Source organism: Cebus imitator, unplaced genomic scaffold (assembly GCF_001604975.1).
Source record: "Cebus imitator isolate Cc_AM_T3 unplaced genomic scaffold, Cebus_imitator-1.0 Scaffold78, whole genome shotgun sequence".
In the NCBI taxonomy this organism is placed as follows: domain Eukaryota; kingdom Metazoa; phylum Chordata; class Mammalia; order Primates; family Cebidae; genus Cebus; species Cebus imitator.
In genome coordinates this window covers 2062588-2084166 of record NW_016107393.1, presented here as the reverse complement: position 1 = coordinate 2084166, position 21579 = coordinate 2062588, and the positions used below count along the sequence as shown (strand labels likewise).

General features: G+C 36.6%; 1 protein-coding gene across 1 annotated transcript in view; it reads left to right on the top strand.

Annotated features, from left to right (window-relative positions):
- Positions 1–21579, top strand: part of TTN (titin) — a 271326-nt gene that overhangs the window by 164530 nt on the left and 85217 nt on the right. The window contains 35 exon segments of the mRNA XM_037740043.1: positions 231–497; positions 914–1177; positions 1264–1403; positions 1548–1674; positions 1800–2066; positions 2161–2427; positions 3273–3539; positions 3630–3769; positions 4205–4331; positions 5129–5271; positions 8834–8957; positions 9497–9763; positions 11447–11544; positions 12262–12430; positions 12528–12794; positions 12901–13167; positions 13261–13539; positions 13630–14038; positions 14142–14266; positions 14366–14632; positions 15405–15674; positions 15766–16068; positions 16180–16482; positions 16802–16989; positions 17079–17193; positions 17300–17584; positions 17677–17828; positions 18492–18639; positions 18799–18976; positions 19301–19422; positions 19516–19803; positions 19913–20209; positions 20337–20523; positions 20997–21112; positions 21201–21500. Of these exon segments, the coding sequence (XP_037595971.1) occupies positions 231–497; positions 914–1177; positions 1264–1403; positions 1548–1674; positions 1800–2066; positions 2161–2427; positions 3273–3539; positions 3630–3769; positions 4205–4331; positions 5129–5271; positions 8834–8957; positions 9497–9763; positions 11447–11544; positions 12262–12430; positions 12528–12794; positions 12901–13167; positions 13261–13539; positions 13630–14038; positions 14142–14266; positions 14366–14632; positions 15405–15674; positions 15766–16068; positions 16180–16482; positions 16802–16989; positions 17079–17193; positions 17300–17584; positions 17677–17828; positions 18492–18639; positions 18799–18976; positions 19301–19422; positions 19516–19803; positions 19913–20209; positions 20337–20523; positions 20997–21112; positions 21201–21500 (7533 nt within the window).

Genomic DNA, 21579 nt, shown 5'->3' with positions numbered 1-21579 from the left:
GACTTTAAAGATAGGATGCCAAGTTCTAAAGCTGTAATAATCAGCATCACTAATTAACTTTCATAGTGTTACCAAAACAACCCCCTTGATTTGTTTTTTAGTGGAGCTCTATTTGGGAAGATGAACAAATAAATGCCATGTGAAATGAGTCCCTTTTACTTAGGCAGGTGAGAGTGGAATTCTGAAGGTGAATTGTGTTTCTGAGCACATTATCTATGCTTGCATTTCAGGTGTAAGACTGAAATTCATATCACCTCTTGAAGATCAAACAGTAAAAGAAGGTGAAACAGCAACTTTTGTATGTGAACTTTCTCATGAAAAAATGCATGTAGTCTGGTTCAAAAATGATGCCAAACTCCACACAAGCAGAACAGTACTCATCTCTTCCGAGGGCAAGACTCACAAATTGCAAATGAAAGAAGTGACACTGGATGATATATCTCAGATAAAAGCTCAAGTCAAGGACCTGAGCTCCACAGCACAGCTGAAGGTGTTAGGTAAATGTAACCAACTATAACCAGATAGCCAGTTTCTGAATCATGGAAGTGGGGAGTAATAAAATATTTTGCAACCTTTTACTCTTTTTTTTTTTTTTTTTTTTTTGAGACAGAGTCTCACTCTGTCACCAGGCTGGAGTGCAATAGTGTGATCACAGCTCACTGCAACCTCCACCTCCTGTGTTCAAGCAATTCAATTCCTGCCTCAGTCTCCCAAGTAGCTGGGACTATAGGCATGAGCCACCATGCCCAATTAATTTTTGTATTTTTCGTAGAGATGGGGTCTCACTATGTTGGCCAGGATGGTCTCGATCTCTTGACCTTATGATCCGCCCAGCTTGACCTCCCAACCTTTTACTCTTTAATAAACTTTAGTTTTCACATTCTTCTAATTTTATGCTAAATGTCTTTTGCAGAAGCCGATCCCTACTTCACTGTGAAATTACATGACAAAACTGGAGTGGAGAAGGATGAGATTATTTTGAAGTGTGAAGTGAGCAAAGATGTACCTGTGAAATGGTTAAAAGATGGTGAAGAGATTATCCCTTCACCCAAATATTCTATCAAGGCAGATGGCCTGCGCCGCGTCTTAAAAATCAAAAAGGCTGAACTTAAAGATAAAGGCGAATATGTGTGTGACTGTGGCACAGACCAGACCAAGGCAAATGTTACTGTTGAGGGTGAGTTGCTCAACAACGTAAAATTCTGAGTATCTGAACCGGCAGTTTATTAGTTTGGTCATGCTAACAAAACTGTATCATTTCAGCTCGACTAATAAAAGTGGAAAAGCCTCTATATGGAGTAGAGGTGTTTGTTGGCGAAACAGCCCGGTTTGAAATTGAACTTTCTGAACCTGATGTTCATGGCCAGTGGAAGCTGAAGGGAGAGCCTTTGACTGCTTCCCCTGTAAGTCAAGATTAGCTGATCATATAGGAGGGGGGTTGCTTGGTTGCGTAGCATTAAAAAAAGGTATAAAATCTCTTGATGATCTGTAGGAATAACTATATAAATGATGTTTTTTCTTTCCTTCTAAATCCTCACTCCAAACAGGACTGTGAAATCATCGAAGATGGGAAGAAGCATATTTTGATCCTTCATAACTGTCAGCTGGGTATGACAGGAGAGGTTTCCTTCCAGGCTGCTAATGCCAAATCTGCAGCCAATTTGAAAGTGAAAGGTATGCTCTACTTGTCAGCCACACTTTTGTATTTTCTTTGCAAGACTTCCTGATATGCCCCTGCATTGATCAAGGGTCATGAATGGAAATGTATTCTGACTTTATCCACTGTCCACTTCTTTCAGAATTGCCTCTTATCTTCATCACACCTCTCAGTGATGTTAAAGTCTTCGAGAAAGATGAGGCTAAGTTTGAATGTGAAGTATCAAGGGAACCCAAAACATTCCGTTGGCTAAAAGGAACCCAGGAAATCACAGGTGATGACAGATTTGAGCTTATAAAGGATGGCACTAAGCATTCAATGGTGATCAAGTCGGCTGCTTTTGAAGATGAAGCCAAATACATGTTTGAAGCTGAAGATAAGCATACAAGTGGCAAACTGATCATCGAAGGTAGTTTTATCAAATAGTCCACTCCAAAATCTTTTTTTTCTTTTAGTTTTATAGCAAGTGCTTCAATTAATAAGTTATTTTTTTTTCATGATAGGAATCCGGCTCAAATTCCTCACCCCTCTCAAGGATGTAACTGCCAAAGAGAAGGAAAGTGCTGTGTTTACTGTGGAGTTATCTCATGATAACATCCGAGTTAAGTGGTTCAAGAATGACCAGCGCCTACACACCAGCAAGTCAGTCTCAATGGATGACGAAGGGAAAATTCATTCAATCACATTCAAAGACCTGTCTATTGATGACACCTCCCAAATTAGAGTAGAAGCTATGGGGTTGAGTTCAGAAGCTAAACTCACTGTGCTTGGTAGGTGCTATTCAAATTTTAATTTTATTGTATTAAATTCAACAGAAATGTGTGGAGTATCTATTCTATAAAATAGTCTTCTAAGTGTTATATTGCATGAAGGCATCCCAGCTCCTTAAGAAGCTATCACATGTTATCAGGTTTATTTCTAAAACTCTTTACCTTTATTACTATAAAGTAATGAAGACTCTAGCTAACACCCACAAAATCACCAATTAAAAGCAAAATTAAAACTGTTCATTAATTATTGACCCTGGTCATGTCTAAAATAAGAATATATAAATACTTTATATCTCTTTATTTTATCAAAATTATTTCAAAGGAGTGTTTTTCAAGTTTCCCATAAGAGAAGATATTATATAACTTACATTAATAAGCCTCATTTTCTCTCTTGGCCACTTAATATCAACAAGATTAAATATGAAGTCTAACATATATAGACACAATTAAAGGCAAACTATTAATTGATTATCAAAAACTAACAATGTGAGTCTGAAAGCTTAAAAGTAAACTAGGCATAATAGAATTTCTAAGAAATTAGAAATTTATCCAAATAATGTAGGAACACAAAATTGTAATTGAAGCTAAATTTCACACTCTTTTTAGCTACTATTAATAAAATGTTTCAAAATTCAGTATGAGTGGATTAGATCTGATAAATCCTATACACTGATTCCCTTTCTAATATTTAGAGAACTTTTGAACATAAACATGTTGAATGATTAAACACTTGACAAACTTTAAAATATGCTCAGAACTCTGGGAGTTGCCTCTTAAGCTTTCTAAGAGATTGTTATTTCCCTAAGGTGATTAATAAAATTTTTTCACTTATACTTTACTTGCAGAGGGAGACCCATATTTTACAGGAAAACTTCAAGATTATACTGCTGTAGAGAAAGATGAAGTGATTCTACAGTGTGAAATTAGCAAACCAGATGCACCAGTGAAATGGTTTAAGGATGGGAAGGAAATAAAGCCATCCAAAAATGCTGTTATTAAGGCAGATGGCAAGAAACGCATGCTAATCCTAAAGAAAGCCTTGAAACCAGATATTGGACAGTACACCTGTGACTGTGGGACAGATAAGACCTCAGGAAAACTTGACATTGAGGGTAATGAAATTTCCATCAGTTTCACTCTTGAAGCATTGGGGTTATTTGTGCCAGAAGCTGATGACCCTTGCTGGCCCTTTACTTTTCTAGATCGAGAAATTAAACTGCTGCGACCCCTGCATAGTGTGGAGGTGATGGAAACTGAGACAGCCCGCTTTGAAACTGAAATCTCTGAAGATGATATCCACGCCAACTGGAAACTCAAGGGAGAGGCCCTACTCCAAACACCTGTAAGGCTATTTCTGAACTTGTCAACAACTAAAGGAACTGTGTGAAATAGAAAAGGACAGGTGAAAGTCAGAGTACATGCAGGATGTTTAACACATGATAGCAGTTTCTCTATCAGACCATAAGCCAAACAAAGATGCCAGGGTCTATGAATGGGCTCAGACTGGCATACTTGCATTATTTTTGATCCAGCAGAGCGGGTATAAGGTTGTAGGTACTCTGTGATGCTGCTAGTTGGCTCAGAATTATACAGCTAAAATAAATGTGGCTTTCCGGATAGTACTTGTAAGCTTTACTTCCTAAAAAATAGTTCAACGTTACATAAAGTTTCCTCACCATTTATTTGTTGCATTCCTTTAATTAAGATATTCTATCCTTAGGAAAAAATTTCAAAGAAAATTATTTTCTATGAAAGTTTTTCTACTTTGTTGGTACAGGACTGTGAAATTAAGGAAGAAGGCAAAATACACTTCCTTATTTTGCACAACTGCCGCCTGGATCAGACTGGTGGAGTGGATTTCCAAGCTGCCAATGTTAAATCTAGTGCCCATCTCCGAGTTAAGCGTAAGTACTGTATGTTTTGGAGGAAAATTAAATAAACACTTTTACAGAAAATGAATATGAGTGAAATTAATTGGAATTATTTTATTAGTTAGAAAATACTATTAAAACACAAAACTGGCTCTCTTGCATTTACCACTTTGACATTCCAGTATGGAAGTGGTTCAAATCGCAAAGCTTTAGAAATTTTGTTGACCTTGCCATTTGAACAAGAGAAAATCTAGCAAATCAGATTTTCCTGCTCTGTAGTCCTCTCATTGAAAGTAGATACACGTACAATGAGAATCTAACTCAGAACCCTTGAAGACCACTTCCCTCAAGTGGCTGTGCAACTGGGAGCACCAGAAAGACAAACTTTGCTGTGTGGGCACTTCAGATTCAAGAAAGAAGGTGTAGAGCCTTAGGCTAAAATTTCTGGAAGGTGCAAAGTGTTTGATGGATAGGAACAGCCTCTGACTGAGGGCCCCTTGTCCTCTCCCAATCAGAGTCTTAGTTATTTTGGAAGTCACATACCTTATGTAGCAAGAAGAACTTGACGCCTGGCAGAGAGACAGATGCAGCACAGATTTCTTGCTGACCTTGTACGTCAGCCCGAAGGGGCCCCTACATATACTCGCTCTCCAGCCACCAGCTCTCCCCTTCTCAGCACCATGGGGCCACGTTCACATGGGAGTTAAAATAGTGACCAGTCCTGTGGCTTCTTGAAGAAAGCAACCATGAAGATTCATATCTAAGTCTCTATTTATTCTTTTCGGATTACAAAATGAGTAACACAAAGCTGTTTCTTCCCTCTCGAAAAGCACGAGTAATCGGTCTTCTGAGGCCTTTAAAGGATGTCACCGTGACTGCAGGAGAAACAGCCACCTTCGACTGCGAGCTCTCTTACGAGGATATTCCAGTAGAATGGTATCTCAAAGGGAAGAAACTAGAGCCCAGTGATAAGGTAAAAATTAGACATGCCTTGTCTTACCCGTTCTTTTTCTCAAGTTCTTTCACCTTCACTTATATGTTCCTTATTCTTTGTTCTTTCTGACGTCCCTTCCTCTGCCTTTGGCTTTCTCTTCCTGCCTTTAGCCTGATTTCTACTGAAATCGTAAAGCATATTTTTCCATTTTTTATTAGGTTTAACCTGATGATATTTTCATTGAAATAGAAATAACTATTTAAAATATGATCAAGTTTTAGTTTTTTGAAGAAAAGGCAAATCTCAATGACTATCAATGATAGTTTGTTTGATTAACCAGAAGACAGGAAGGATTAAATAGGCTCTCCGACTGGATGCTCTGCAACAATCGTGCACATTAAGTTTTAAGACTAACGCTCTCCATCCTATCTAGTGTTCTGCGTATAAGGGGATTAAGAGGAGAAGATTGAAATTCCATTTCAGGCGGTTGGTCAAGTAGTTGAGATAACTTCTGGGCAGATTTGCTCTTCAAGCATTTCTCCAAAGCTATTTTTAACCTACAAGTGCTTTGGGCTGTGCAATATCTGGAATGCAAGTGGACTATTTAAAGTACAACTGATGGTACTGACAAGAAAGAGGGGCTCTGTGGTTATCCACATATGTAAATGAAATATTTTTTAAAGTTTTGGTAAATAACTAGCTCCTACTGCTAGCTTTTACTAACATTTTTTATGCCCAAGGTTTTACCCATAAGTAAAAACCAAGGGATTATTCAGATTGGCCCACAATACAATTTGCCTAAATTGATCTCTATGTTTTGTCCCCAGAAATAACATATGTCTTTAAATTATCTTGACAACCCATCATTAATTTAATATGTTCAGCATAGGTTGGAAATAAAGCACAAGACAGTACTTTGTTCTGTAACATTTTACCCCAATATTTCAGAAATAATATTAAATGTGCTATAAAGAACTCAATACAAATCAAACTTTGAAGACTTAAAGGAATATAATTAAAAAGGGATTCAGTTTAACAAAAAGCTACAAAATTGACTGAAGTATTTGAAAAAAAAATGCCTTAAAGTAACTGCTTTGAAACAAACAAACTAGTATTCCAATAGAGTGATTACAGGGTGATTCACTAACAGTCATCTGGTAGGTAATGCCTGCCTGTTATGCAGATAATAAGGAAATCTTCTTGGCCTATTTTTTTAATAACTAGAAAAAGCAGCATCACATTCCATTTGTAGCATGAGAATTAAGTTACATATCAGAAAACCTTCCTTACAATTAGATCTTCTAAATATTGAACTGAGGGAGGCATCTCGACCTTCAAGCTTGTTGTTTGAAAATGTGTATTTATCCTATCAATCATGATTTAATTAACTTAATATCTGAAGGTAGAGAATTGGTTGACTTTTCAAGAGTCTTTCTAGATCTGTACATTTGTGATGTATATATAGGAACACTGCTTAAGGACAAATGATATTGTTCTTTCATTACTAAATATCATGTCATCATATTAAGAGCTTTTTATTAAAATATCAGTCTCAGTTCTAATACTAAAACTGCGCTATTTAAATTCAAATGTAGACTCCTAAAAATCTTATTCACATTTTATTTTTTTTTAAAATTCTTATTGTAACTAAAATTTTTTCTACGGTTAGAAAGGATCGGTTTACTATAATTCTATAGGACCCCTTCGCATCTCTTTTGGCATAGGAATTTTAATCCTTTACTCTAGGCACCCAAAATACTTTAGCCTTTTGTGAACTTGCTCTTGCATTACTTAAATGCCTCTTTTCAAAAAGAACTTAAATATAAGCTTTGAAGTAATAAAATCATTTTATGACATTTGGCAGGTTTTGTTTATATTAAGTCTATCAGAACAAACTTGCTCTTGTCAATGTAACTTCGACCTTTAATATTCACTTTTTGTAAAATGTTTAGCCTCCCTCCTAAACTACAATAACCAAACAAGCAAAAACAAGCTATACAAATAGGAAATGTGAAGAGAAAATTGTAGACATGAGGTGTTGCATTTTTTTCTTTGTTGTTATAGTTGTTGTTTCTGGCTGTCAGTTTAAGAAAGGACTGCCAAGTTCCAAATAGCATTTGATAATTTTAAAGTTAAATTTTAAATTTGATAAAATTAAAATTTAAATATAAAACTTTAATAGTTTTGTCAGTCATAGCCTACTATATTATTGTAATATGCTGCCATTATAAATAATCATTTTTTAAAATCTCTAACATTATTCTTATATAGTCTACTGCAAAATCTTCAACATTCATTTCCTTGGTTTATTTTTATAAGGTATCAATCAGTTTTCCTTTTCTTTCTTTTAATATAGTGGAGGTAGACTGTATACAAGCTGTTTATTGAGAAGCACTGCATTCTGAGCAGTGTCCTAGAGTAGCCACAGAGGAACTCAGATGATAAAGCAACATAATATTAACAGAAAAAATGTATCTGTGGGTGGATTAGAAACTGAGACACCTTTTTAAGTAGGCAAAAGCATCATTCCAAAATTTATGTTGAAATATCATTAAAAAGCAATTTTTCCCCATTTCAGCACCATGCCCTTGGATAAGTAGCTCTGTTCCAAGGGCATATTTAATTACCCTCTCCTAGCTGTTATTTTTCCTGATTATGTTTTTTGGCCATTCTCAATTATTAATATAATTATGTGACTAACCATGCGCAGTTCTTCATTAAGGGAAACACCTTTAGATGCAACCTTATTTCTGATTCTTGGCGTAATAAATAGTTCCACTGGTGAAAACCTTTACATTATTTTTAACTCTAAGTAAACTCTTAAGCAGTGCAAAATCAGCCTGAATGGCAGGGCGCAGCTTCTTAGGAATTTTAGATCATAAAACTGGAAGAACCCCCAAGTCTCTTATCTTTACTGTCAGAACGACCCGATCTGTAGCACCACTGACATCTGATTTTCTCATTCCTGTTGCTTAAACACATGAAAAAGGAAGAAGAGTCCAACCTTAATTTGCAGTTTTGAACAAAATTAATAGGTTATACAAATTATTTTAATCATAGGTTTAATTGGTTTGCAAATAAGTTTCATTGCTAAAATAAATGGGAAGAAGGATTATAGCTCATTGCTGCATGGCAAACACCTTACATGTCAGAACATAATGTTTACTTTCAGCTTGCCATAGCCAATCTTTTTCTTTCATCCTTTCATGATTTTGCTTTTCTAAGTCCTTCCTTTATGTATATATAAGCCCAGTATCAGAATGGGGGCATACACACACACACACACACACATATGTATATACTATGTGTGCCATATACCTACACATATGCAAAAAAGACCACAAATGTAAGCAGAAATTGACCTGAGCAATTTCAACATGAAAGGCTACCTAGTAATTATATAAAGGCAACTATGAAAGCCTACAATTTTTTTAAAAGATCCCAAACTATTGGTTGAAATTATTTTTGAATGCATATATGCTAAATATATGATTACAAAACAACTTGGAAAGCTCTATTTCAAACCACTTACCCAAATGAATTAAATGCACCCATATACTAGATTGCTGTTTCATGATTCTTTTTTTGTTTAAACAACTAGGTGGTCACACGTTCCGAAGGAAAAGTTCATACACTTACTCTGAGGGATGTAAAGTTAGAAGATGCTGGGGAAGTCCAACTAACAGCAAAAGATTTCAAAACTCATGCCAACCTCTTTGTGAAAGGTAATTACAAGGCTTATTTTTAAATACATGTATAACGCAGAGGGTCGTAAATAATGCCAACTCTCAACTATCTTTATATCATGAGTGCTATAGATGTTTAAAACCAACTAAATAATCAAAAGTCTAATTTTACCTTTTGGCATAACAGAATACTTCACAAACTATCTTTTTCAAGAGTCAAAAATTGACTAGCACAGGTTTTACTTCCTCCCTCTGTCTCCATTGTTTTTATTGCACATCCTAGATCTTCAAAAGCCAGCTGGAGGAAGAATTATTATCAAGCTAGGTATCCATCACTTTATTAACCAAGAGTTGGCTGTTATTTCCTTAATGTTTACTAGTTTTTAAAGCGATTTTCCTCATCTGTACAATAATGATAAAACATCATTATTAGAGGAAAACATCTGAGTGTAATCAAAACTTGAAAATAAAACTTGGAACAGAAAAAATCCCTGGAGATGCCAGGGGAAAGTTGAGAAGGTACCAGAACTCTTGGAGAAGGAAAGGAGTACCGTGGCTAATAAGTATGATTCTTTCAGAACCCCCAGTTGAATTCACTAAGCCTCTTGAGGACCAGACGGTCGAAGAGGGAGCCACTGCAGTGCTGGAGTGTGAAGTCTCCAGAGAAAATGCTAAGGTGAAATGGTTCAAAAATGGGACAGAAATCCTCAAAAGCAAGAAGTATGAAATTGTTGCTGATGGCAGGGTCAGAAAACTTATTATACACGGCTGTACCCCAGAGGATATTAAAACATACACTTGTGATGCTAAGGACTTTAAGACTTCCTGTAACCTGAATGTCGTGCGTAAGTATTCTTCTTACAAAGGACTTTTCATGTGCAACTCTTTGATAACAACAACAACAAAACAACACAACGCTTTTTGCATGCCCTTCTTGGCCTAACTGCATTTATTGGCAGCTTCCATTATTGACACTGACTTAACCTGATCCCTTATGTGTTTAAAGAAAAAAAGAAAAGTCTTATTCTATGTCTGGTCTGATTAATGATGGAGCAACCACTTTTCCCTATGCTTCTTTTCTCTAACTGAGTAGTGAGTAGATGTACTCTTTGTCTACATGAAGTCAGCCTACTATATGGATATTCTGATACAGATGAGGAGAAACTGAATTTTAAAGATAAGTAGGGAGTCCTAATTTTAAAAAGAAAGAAAAAGTGATTTCCATGTGGAAAGAAAATGAATTTTCATGTGTGGGGAACAACTAGAAAATAAGTATGAAATTTCAGTCTCAGTAGGAGCATACCAGTGATCTGCTGTAATATAACAAAGCTCATTCACATGATTCAATCTCTGAGAATAAGAATGGATAAGAAGATGGAGCAAGGCCTGGACTCTTTGAGTCCTGGACTCTTTGAATGAAGAGAGCTCTAATGGTTTTTAACATTACTTCTTCCTCTGGTGAAAAATGTAATTAATGTCTTTTTTCAAAATGCCACATGCTAGCTTGCTTCATTCATTCCTTTGTCGAGTGATGACATTTTTCTGCGTATTTTTGTGCAATATTTGTTTGTTTGGTTTGGTTGCTTCCTGTCTGTCAACAGCCACAACCTATGACTCTGCTTCATGCATCTTGTAGTGCGTTTTTGTTACCGCTTGTGGTTGTTCTGCTTAAGCTTATGTCAAAGTAGCTTCTTGGGTCTCCTTCTTCCCCTTGACATCTACCTCATTCCAAGAAGGCTCAGCTGCAAGGAGCATATCTTCAAACCTATTAGCCAGCATTTGTCTCAGAATCTTCTTGTTCAAGAAAGGTCATCTTGGGAAAGACTCACAAGGAGCTCTGAAAGAAGGAAGGGCAGGGGGGCAGCTTCCTAATCCTGTATACTGGATGAATTAATTCTAGAGATTAATGAAATAACAGATGTAAAAAACCTAGTCACCCTCCCATACAAAACATATTGCTTTGTTGCACTAATAGATTTTAAGCCTGACTTATATGTGACATCTTCAAAGCTGATTTTTTTAAAAAAGCTGAATATATGTGTTTCAATTACAGCCTCTTAGCCACACACAAATCTGGTCATAGTGCTTTAAGCTGTGTTATCTTTGAATTCTGCTAATTTCTCTAAGATTGTGCTGGCTGCCTTAAATAAGACAATGTTTCTTTGCTACTGGTGTCTGGTGTTTCCTTTGACAATATCTTTCAAGTCTGGTGCAGTACAAATGAAGATTTTTCTTCCAGCTATTATTCAAAAGAACTGAGATGGCTCCCTAGTATGTATACTATACACACACATATGCTCACTAGTTGGACATATAGAATGCCACATGATTTTATGTAAACTATAGAAGTATCTAAAAAGCAAAACATCATACCTGATAGGCAGCTTCAAGCGATTTCAAAGTCAGTTGTAGTCTATTAAGATGGAAAGGCCCTACAAAACACTCACTTTTTCTTAATGTATACTATGGTAGTGTCAGAGTACATTTCCAGAAACCTCATTTTGAATTCTGATGATATTCTCTTACAGCTCCTCATGTGGAATTCTTAAGACCACTCACAGATCTTCAAGTTAAAGAAAAAGAAATGGCTCGATTTGAGTGTGAACTTTCCCGAGAAAATGCTAAGGTCTGTGAGTGTATACCTGTCATCTTGTACTGTCAAATAACTTTATATTTACTTTTGGTCTAGCCAAAATCAGAAAAAAAAAGTTACTCAAAACTTTCTCTGGCAACCACTTTACTTTCAAAGATAATTTTAGTATAAAATGTATACTTGACTTTAATTGCTCTCTTTTTTAGTTTATTAATTATTAGTAATTTTTCAAGTAATAGTAAATTATTAATTCCAATAGTAAATTATTAATTTACTATTACTTGAAAAACACTGGATTCACAATCAGGAGATTTAGATATTATTTTAAACCATATGAAACTGCTGTTTTTTAAGATCGGAAACAGTCAAATATCGGCCATTATATTTGTTTCAACTAAGTACTTCTTGTTGCCATTAACTACAATTGGCTAGTTTCTTCAAGTCTGAGCCTCAGTTTACACATCCAAGAAGTTAGTCTGCTTGATGTCTACGGCCCACTATGGCTCAACAAATATATGATCCCATTGTTTTTAATAACTGATAATAGTAACACAGCAGCTCACTTAACAGTAATTGGTAAGATTGTTCTTGCTTTTGGGATTTGTTTACATTTGTGTCTCCCACCTTGGTTCTTCTTCATACTGTGAAGTCTTGCTTGTAGCTTTCAGAAAAACTCAAGATCATAGTTCCTCTTAAGGACACCCGTGTGAAGGAACAAGAAAACTGATAATCTATTTATCATGAATATAGGTTCAGTGGTTTAAAGATGGTGCTGAAATTAAAAAGGGCAAAAAATATGACATCATATCCAAGGGAGCAGTGCGGATTCTTGTCATCAACAAATGTCTACTGGATGATGAAGCTGAATATTCCTGTGAAGTAAGGACAGCGAGAACTTCTGGCATGCTGACAGTTCTGGGTAAGAGTACAGTCATTCTTTGTGAAGTATATGTGTTGGGAAAAAATAATAATTTCCAATTTAACTCAATGTGCTTTTTCTTTTTCAATGCTTGCAGAAGAAGAAGCTGTCTTTACCAAAAATCTTGCCAACATTGATGTTAGTGAAACAGACACTATAAAACTGGTTTGTGAAGTCTCCAAACCTGGCGCAGAAGTGATTTGGTATAAAGGGGATGAGGAGATCATTGAAACAGGAAGATATGAAATACTGACTGATGGACGCAAGAGAATCCTGATCATTCAGAATGCTCACCTTGAGGATGCCGGCAACTACAACTGTCGACTCCCAAGCTCTCGAACCGATGGCAAAGTCAAAGTACATGGTATGAAAACTACAGTGAATGATCTTTTATATCTAACAATTCATACTTGCTAGATTTAAAGTACAAGGACATACGTCTCTAATATCTTGTAACCTTTTCTTCCCAGAACTGGCTGCTGAATTTATTTCAAAGCCCCAAAACCTTGAAATACTTGAAGGAGAAAAGGCTGAATTTGTTTGCTCTATCTCAAAAGAAAGCTTTCAAGTCCAGTGGAAGCGAGATGATAAGACGCTTGAATCTGGAGATAAATATGACATTATTGCCGATGGTAAAAAGAGGGTCTTAGTTGTGAAAGATGCCACATTACAAGATATGGGCACTTACGTCGTCATGGTGGGGGCCGCCAGAGCAGCAGCTCACTTGACAGTCATTGGTAAGTTTGTTCTTGCTTTTAGGGTTTTTCTTGTATTTGTATTTACTACTTCCATTTTTCTTCATACTATAAAGTCTTATTGGTTACTTTCAGAAAAACTCAGGATCGTAGTTCCTCTTAAGGACACCCGGGTGAAGGAACAACAAGAAGTTGTCTTCAACTGTGAAGTCAATACTGAAGGTGCTAAAGCCAAATGGTTCAGAAATGAAGAAGCCATATTTGATAGTTCAAAATACATTATTCTCCAAAAAGACCTGGTCTACACCCTCAGAATTAGAGACGCACGCTTAGATGACCAAGCCAACTATAATGTGTCTTTGACCAATCACAGAGGTGAAAATGTTAAAAGTGCAGCCAACCTAATAGTAGAAGGTAAGCAATTTATATGGCACTAGGGATTTTTTCATCAATTTCTATTATAAAAATAATTAAAATCAACATTATTTTTCTCCTTTACAACAGAGGAAGACCTTAGGATTGTTGAACCTCTTAAAGATATTGAAACAATGGAGAAGAAATCTGTCACATTCTGGTGCAAGGTGAATCGTCTCAATGTGACACTGAAGTGGACCAAAAATGGTGAAGAAGTGCCTTTTGACAACCGTGTCACATACAGAATTGATAAGTACAAGCACTCGTTAATCATTAAAGACTGTGGCTTCCCAGATGAAGGGGAATACATTGTCACTGCTGGACAAGATAAATCTGTTGCTGAGCTTCTCATCATAGAAGCCCCTACAGAATTTGTGGAACACTTGGAAGATCAGACAGTCACTGAGTTTGATGACGCTGTCTTCTCCTGCCAGCTCTCCAGAGAGAAAGCCAATGTAAAGTGGTACAGAAATGGGAGAGAAATCAAAGAAGGCAAAAAGTAAGCAAAATTTTTTTATTCTCTCTTTCTATAGCTATATATACGCTTTTGACAATTTAGTGGCCATGATGCAAGCTAACTATTAATTCAATGTCTCCTTTAGATACAAATTTGAAAAAGATGGAAGTACACACAGACTGATTATAAAAGATTGCAGACTGGATGATGAGTGTGAATATGCTTGTGGAGTAGAAGACAGGAAGTCTCGAGCTAGACTTTTTGTGGAAGGTACATATTAAACAAAAGGACAACTCTAATGTTACCAATTTTTTATATTGTTAATCAAAATGTAAACATATTTTTATTTATTTTGCATTTTCTTTCCAGAAATTCCTGTTGAGATCATCAGGCCTCCCCAAGATATTCTTGAAGCCCCTGGTGCTGATGTTACCTTTTTAGCAGAGCTCAACAAAGATAAGGTGGAAGTCCAATGGCTAAGAAACAACATGGTTGTTGTCCAGGGTGATAAACACCAAATGATGAGTGAAGGAAAGATACATCGACTACAGATTTGTGATATTAAGCCCCGTGACCAGGGTGAATACAGATTTATTGCCAAAGACAAAGAAGCTAGAGCTAAGCTTGAACTGGCAGGTCAGTCTCTTTCTTTTATTTTAAAATATCCTTCCAATATCACAGAGATTATTTAGATTTCAGATTTCACAGTTATTTAATGAGGTAATTCTTGTGAGGGTCTTTCATTTCTAGCAAGCCCTATCCACATGTTAACTGTTCTAATTTTGCTCAATACAAAGTAAGTGGCTTGACTAAGAGGAAATTAATAGCAATAATCTTTACATGCAGAACCTTGGAGAGTTCCTTGTACATGATGGCTGTTTATGAGCTCCTAGAACTAACCTATCACCCTGAGAATCTTTTCAAACCTAAAGGCAATCTCATACTCTCCAACTTTCCAAAGACCTGTGTGCCTTTTGAGCATGTTCTTATCCTGAGCCAGGATATCCTTATATACTGTGTTTATGAAAAAGCCATTAGTGTATCTCTCATTCATAAGAAAAAAAGTTTCTCTAGTTTATCTTGAACTAAGTATGCAGTGCCTACTCAATCAAAAAAAAAAAAAAAACATATTTTGCACTACACTGAATCCTACCTTATTACTTTTGGCAAAGAATGCATGTCTAATCATTTTATGCCATTCTCCATCCTCTGTTCTCCAGTCTAATTTGCACACACAACAACAACCAAAAAAAGCTATGAGAACTCTAAGCCACTCAGTTTTCTCTGCTATAAAGTTACTGTGGCAAGGTTATGTAACCAATATTTGATAACAAGTGCATAATAATATATGATGTAGCTTGGCTACTGTTAATAGTCAAAAGCATTCACATGTTATCTTTCCAACTAGCTGCACCGAAAATCAAGACAGCTGATCAAGACCTTGTGGTTGATGTTGGCCAGCCTCTGACAATGGTGGTGCCGTACGATGCCTACCCCAAAGCAGAAGCAGAGTGGTTTAAAGAAAATGAACCTTTATCTACAAAAACCATTGTTACTACAGCTGAACAAACTTCTTTCAGAATTTTAGAAGCCAAGAAAGGAGACAGAGGAAGGTATAAAATTGTGCTTCAGAACAAACATGGAAAAGCAGAAGGATTCATTAATTTAAAAGTTATTGGTAAGCCCTTGGGCCACTCAGGTTTAATTGGCAAAGCACAACTTAAAAGCAAGACAGCACACTAAAAAATTCCTTTATATGTGAATTTCAGATGTTCCTGGGCCAGTACGTAACTTAGAAGTGACAGAAACATTTGATGGTGAAGTGAGCCTTGCTTGGGAAGAACCTTTAACTGATGGTGGAAGCAAAATCATAGGTTACGTTGTTGAAAGACGTGACATTAAGAGAAAGACCTGGGTTTTGGCCACAGACCGTGCAGACAGTTGTGAGTTTACTGTCACTGGTCTGCAGAAAGGAGGAGTTGAGTACCTCTTCCGTGTGAGTGCAAGAAACAGAGTTGGCACTGGTGAACCGGTAGAAACTGAGAATCCTGTAGAAGCAAGGAGTAAATATGGTAAGAAGTTTTAAGTAAATTACAAGCTAGCTTTTAAGTAAATTGCAATATTTACCTTCATCCCCAGTGTTACCCAAATCTCATGTTTTCTTTTTCTGTGGTGAAATCCAGATGTTCCAGGACCTCCTTTGAATGTAACTATCACTGATGTGAATCGATTTGGTGTCTCACTGACATGGGAACCACCAGAGTATGATGGAGGTGCTGAGATCACAAACTATGTCATTGAATTAAGAGACAAGACTTCTATCAGGTGGGATACTGCCATGACTGTGAGAGCTGAAGACCTGTCTGCAACTGTGACTGATGTGGTGGAAGGACAGGAGTACAGTTTCCGAGTGAGAGCCCAAAACCGAATTGGAGTTGGAAAACCAAGTGCAGCCACACCCTTCGTCAAAGTTGCCGATCCAATTGGTAAGCCCATCAAAAAAAAAAAAAAAAAAAAAAAAAAAAAAAAAAAAAAAAAAAAAAAAAAAAAAAAAAAGGAAATAATTACTACATGAAATTCAGATGTTAGGTCTATCAATTAAAATAAATCAAGTTAAATAAAAGTTAAAAAAAGGTAGAATATCATAAAAATTTGAATAAAGTTCTAGAAACCCAGACTGTGCCTACTTTATCAGTGAATTCAATAAATCTGTTATTTTAATGAGGATGATATAATTGATTATAGCACTGTCTTCATAAATTGTCAATAACAAAATGTATGCTCCAACTCTTTCTTTTATTCCAGAGAGACCAAGTCCACCTATAAACCTAACTTCCTCAGATCAGACTCAGTCATCAGTTCAGCTCAAATGGGAACCTCCTCTGAAAGATGGAGGAAGCCCAATATTAGGCTATATAATTGAGCGATGCGAAGAGGGAAAAGATAATTGGATTCGTTGCAATAAGAAACTTGTCCCTGAACTGACTTACAAGGTAGGTCATTTGCATATAAAAAAGAATATTCAGTGTGGATCATGGACATAACTGTATGTGTTTTTTACAAATATTAATTCTAATCATAGGTTACTGGATTGGAAAAAGGAAAGAATTATTTATATAGAGTATCTGCAGAAAATGAAGCTGGTGTTTCAGATCCATCTGAAATTCTTGGTCCTCTCACTGCTGATGATGCATTTGGTAAATAGATATTCTATTTTTAGATCTGGGAATAGCACATAGCTACTTTGGGGCAACAGAGGTTTAAATATGGCACTGCAAACTCATTAACTGTTTGTTTTTGTAGTTGAACCAACAATGGATCTAAGTGCATTTAAAGATGGTCTGGAAGTTATTGTCCCAAATCCTGTCAAGATCCTGGTTCCAAGTACAGGCTATCCAAGGCCTACTGCAACCTGGTGTTTTGGAGATAAAGTTCTAGAAGCAGGGGACCGTGTGAAAATGAAGACCTTGTCTGCCTATGCCGAACTTGTCATTTCTCCAAGTGAACGTTCAGACAAGGGCATTTATACACTGAAATTAGAAAACCGTGTGAAAACAATTTCTGGGGAAATTGATGTCAATGTAATCGGTAAGGAACTAAACCTTTATCATCAAAGGTGATTTGGCAGTATTGGTTCAGACTATTAGTGATAGTGACTTGGAAGTGCATTTTCTTTTCAGCTCGCCCAGGTGCACCCAAAGAACTGAAATTTGGTGATATAACCAAGGACTCAGTACATTTGACTTGGGAACCACCTGATGATGATGGAGGAAGTCCATTAACTGGATACCTTGTTGAAAAACGAGAAGTCAGCCGGAAAACATGGACTAAAGTGAGTTTTTAGCAGCACTGCATCAATGCCAAAAATGAGAGTAGGGGAAATCCCAAGTTGGGATGCTATGCAAAAGTCCTATGTGCTACATCTTCTTACATTTACCTCACTGAAAACGTACAAAAACTTTTTAAGAATGCATTGGTGCTAATGCTTCCTGAGGTAGCTCAACCAAGGATTGTATAATTGTCTTGTCTTGTGGGCCTTACCAAATTTTCAGCTAGGATTGTACCCAATATGTGCCCATTAAGCTAGAAGTCAGTCTAAGAAAAGTAAATATTTATTTCCTTTGTGGTCACACTTCTTATTCCACTAGAATAACTTAGTTGACCTAATCAGCCATTATTTTTTTGTGTTTATATTAGTTACTATTCTTTATCCTGAATTAAAATTATATTTCTAATAACCAAACTGGTTGGAAGAGTCAACACCTCATGTGCCATCTTTTTTCATGTGTACAAACTGTGAAGCAGTTTTTCTTATACTGAGTCAAATGTTATCATGTATCCCACTTTGCAGTTTTCCATAATATGAAATTAATATGAGAATAATCTTTAGCATTCCAAACAACTTCAGTTTGTATCCCTGGTCATGGTAAACATTTTTTGCATTGGGGAAAGGATTTTTGGGAAATAACTAATTAACTGTATTTCTTTCTCCCAGGTTATAGACTGTGTGACTGATCTAGAATTCACAGTTCCTGATCTTGTTCAAGGAAAAGAGTACTTATTCAAGGTCTGTGCTCGTAACAAATGTGGCCCTGGAGAACCTGCATATGTTGATGAACCTGTAAATATGTCAGCTCCTGCAAGTGAGTACATTCTTGATGATTTCTTACCTAATCTTGTGTTGCTTATTTTTTGCTTTTAGACCTGGGGTTGAAGTTATAGGGCCAGGCAGGGGTTGGCAATGTGAAGAGAACTTCATAGGTGGCCTATGTAAGACTGACTCTCTCTTCCAAATGTTATAGCGGTACCTGACCCACCAGAAAATGTTAAATGGAGAGATCGAACAGCCAATAGCATCTTCTTAACATGGGATCCACCGAAATATGATGGTGGTTCACGCATCAAAGGATATATAGTTGAAAGATGTCCACGTGGTTCTGATAAATGGGTTGCCTGTGGAGAACCTGTTGCAGAAACAAAGTAGGTTATTTGGCATGAGAGTAAATGTGTATTCCTAGTCACTAAAATTGGAGAAGATTTTACTGTTTGTCTTTTTTCATTGAGAATTCTATGCCACTGGTGTGTCTGTCTGATTTTAAAAGGTGCTGCTGAATGTACCCCCTGCTTAGGATTTTCATGACAGTGTTGAAATGAAAATGTATTCAGTTATAGTGCCATAGTAATCCAGATTTAATTTGAAGACGTGTTATATCAATCTTTCAAATTTTTGAAAGATTATGAGTACTACACAATGAAACAGATTATTGACAATACAGCAAAATATCCTATTTTGTTTCCTGACAGAATGGAAGTGACAGGTCTTGAGGAAGGCAAATGGTATGCCTACCGCGTAAAAGCCTTAAACAGGCAGGGTGCTAGCAAACCAAGCAAACCCACAGAGGAAATCCAGGCTGTGGACACACAAGGTATCTGGTTTTGATTTTTGTCTTATCAAATAGGCCTCTGACCTTAAATCTGCTTGAACTTGTTAACATCGTAAATAATCTTTTCCAATTCAGAGGCCCCGGAAATCTTCCTCGATGTGAAGCTTCTTGCTGGTCTCACTGTAAAAGCTGGGACCAAGATTGAACTTCCTGCCACTGTAACCGGAAAACCTGAACCTAAAATAACTTGGACAAAGGCTGATATGATTCTGAAGCAGGACAAAAGAATTACCATTGAAAATGTCCCAAAGAAATCCACAGTGACTATTATTGATAGTAAGAGAAGCGACACTGGCACATACATCATCGAGGCTGTGAACGTGTGTGGCCGGGCCACTGCTGTGGTGGAAGTGAACGTCTTAGGTAAGGAAGGTTCTCATTTTAAAAGGGGACAAACTCTTTGCAGTTACTTTCTTGAAAAAAAAAATCCTGGTGAATAATAATTTTTCTGTATCTGTAATGCTATACACAGATAAACCTGGACCACCAGCCGCCTTTGACATCACAGATGTAACCAGTGAGTCATGTCTTCTAACATGGAACCCACCACGAGATGATGGTGGATCTAAGGTCACAAACTATGTTGTGGAGAGACGAGCAACTGATAGTGAAGTGTGGCACAAGCTCTCATCCACCGTCAAGGATACAAACTTCAAGGCCACCAAATTAGTGCCCAATAAAGAGTACATCTTCAGAGTTGCTGCAGAAAACATGTATGGTGTTGGTGAACCAGTTCAGGCCTCTCCAATAATAGCCAAGTTTCAGTTTGGTAAGTTTCTCAATCAGCTGAAAAAAAAATAAAAAAATAAACCAAGGATGCTTATATCATACTTGCATTTTGATGTTATATTTATATACAGGACATATAACATTTTATACCATTATCTTCTCTATAGATCCACCTGGACCTCCAACTCACCTAGAACCTTCTGATATCACTAAAGACGCAGTGACTCTCACATGGTGTGAGCCAGATGATGATGGTGGCAGCCCAATCACTGGATACTGGGTTGAAAGATTGGATCCTGATACGGATAAATGGGTTAGATGCAATAAGATGCCAGTAAAGGACACAACATACAGGTATGCTCAGGATCCCCATCAAGATTTTAAGACAGCAGTATCTTCAAATATTTACTCTTTAGTATTCTTTTGGATTACACATGGTTATATATTACTGAAAAAATTTTAAACTACTATTACTTATATTTTCTATTACCTCATAATTCGAAAAACTATATAAATTCCATTCAAGGGCACATTTCTTAGTTTACTCTAAAACATTAACTTTCAGGAAGTTTCAAAGTGTTTGATCCTCCAGTATATTATGATAATGATCATTGTCATAGGTATTATAATTAGATTGGTATGTTTGGCCAAGTCTAAAGTATGTGGCAGTTAAAAAGCAATTTTTAATTTATATTGAAATGCTTTTCAGTTAAATTTCCAAATCACTTTTTTATAATTTAATAAGTTAGTCTCTTCTGTGTAAAATAAACATAGGCTTCTTCTCCTTCTTACCATGATGTTACACATGCACTTTGCTCCTAATTCAGAGTGAAAGGACTCACCAATAAGAAAAAATACAGATTCCGTGTGTTAGCTGAAAATCTTGCTGGACCTGGAAAACCAAGTAAAACAACAGAACCAATCTTAATAAAGGATCCCATAGGTATTATTTTTATAATTTTTGTGGTGATTTTGAAGCTTATATGAACTCCTTTTTGGCAAACCTAAATAATGATTTCATTGGCTTGCAGATCCTCCATGGCCCCCTGGGAAACCAACTGTAAAAGATATTGGCAAAACATCATTAATGTTGAATTGGACAAAACCAGAACATGATGGAGGTGCAAAGATTGAGTCTTATGTCATTGAAATGCTGAAGACTGGAACAGATGACTGGGTCAGAGTGGCAGAAGGGGTTCCTACCACTCAGCACTTGCTCCGAGGGCTCATGGAAGGACAGGAATACTCATTCCGAGTTAGAGCTGTGAATAAGGCCGGGGAAAGTGAACCCAGTGAACCCAGTGACCCTGTGCTTTGCCGGGAGAAGCTGTGTAAGTCACTCTTGATGTCTGGGGCATATAAATTCTAACATCTGCCTGTGAACTGCAATATGAAAAAATATGAAAAATT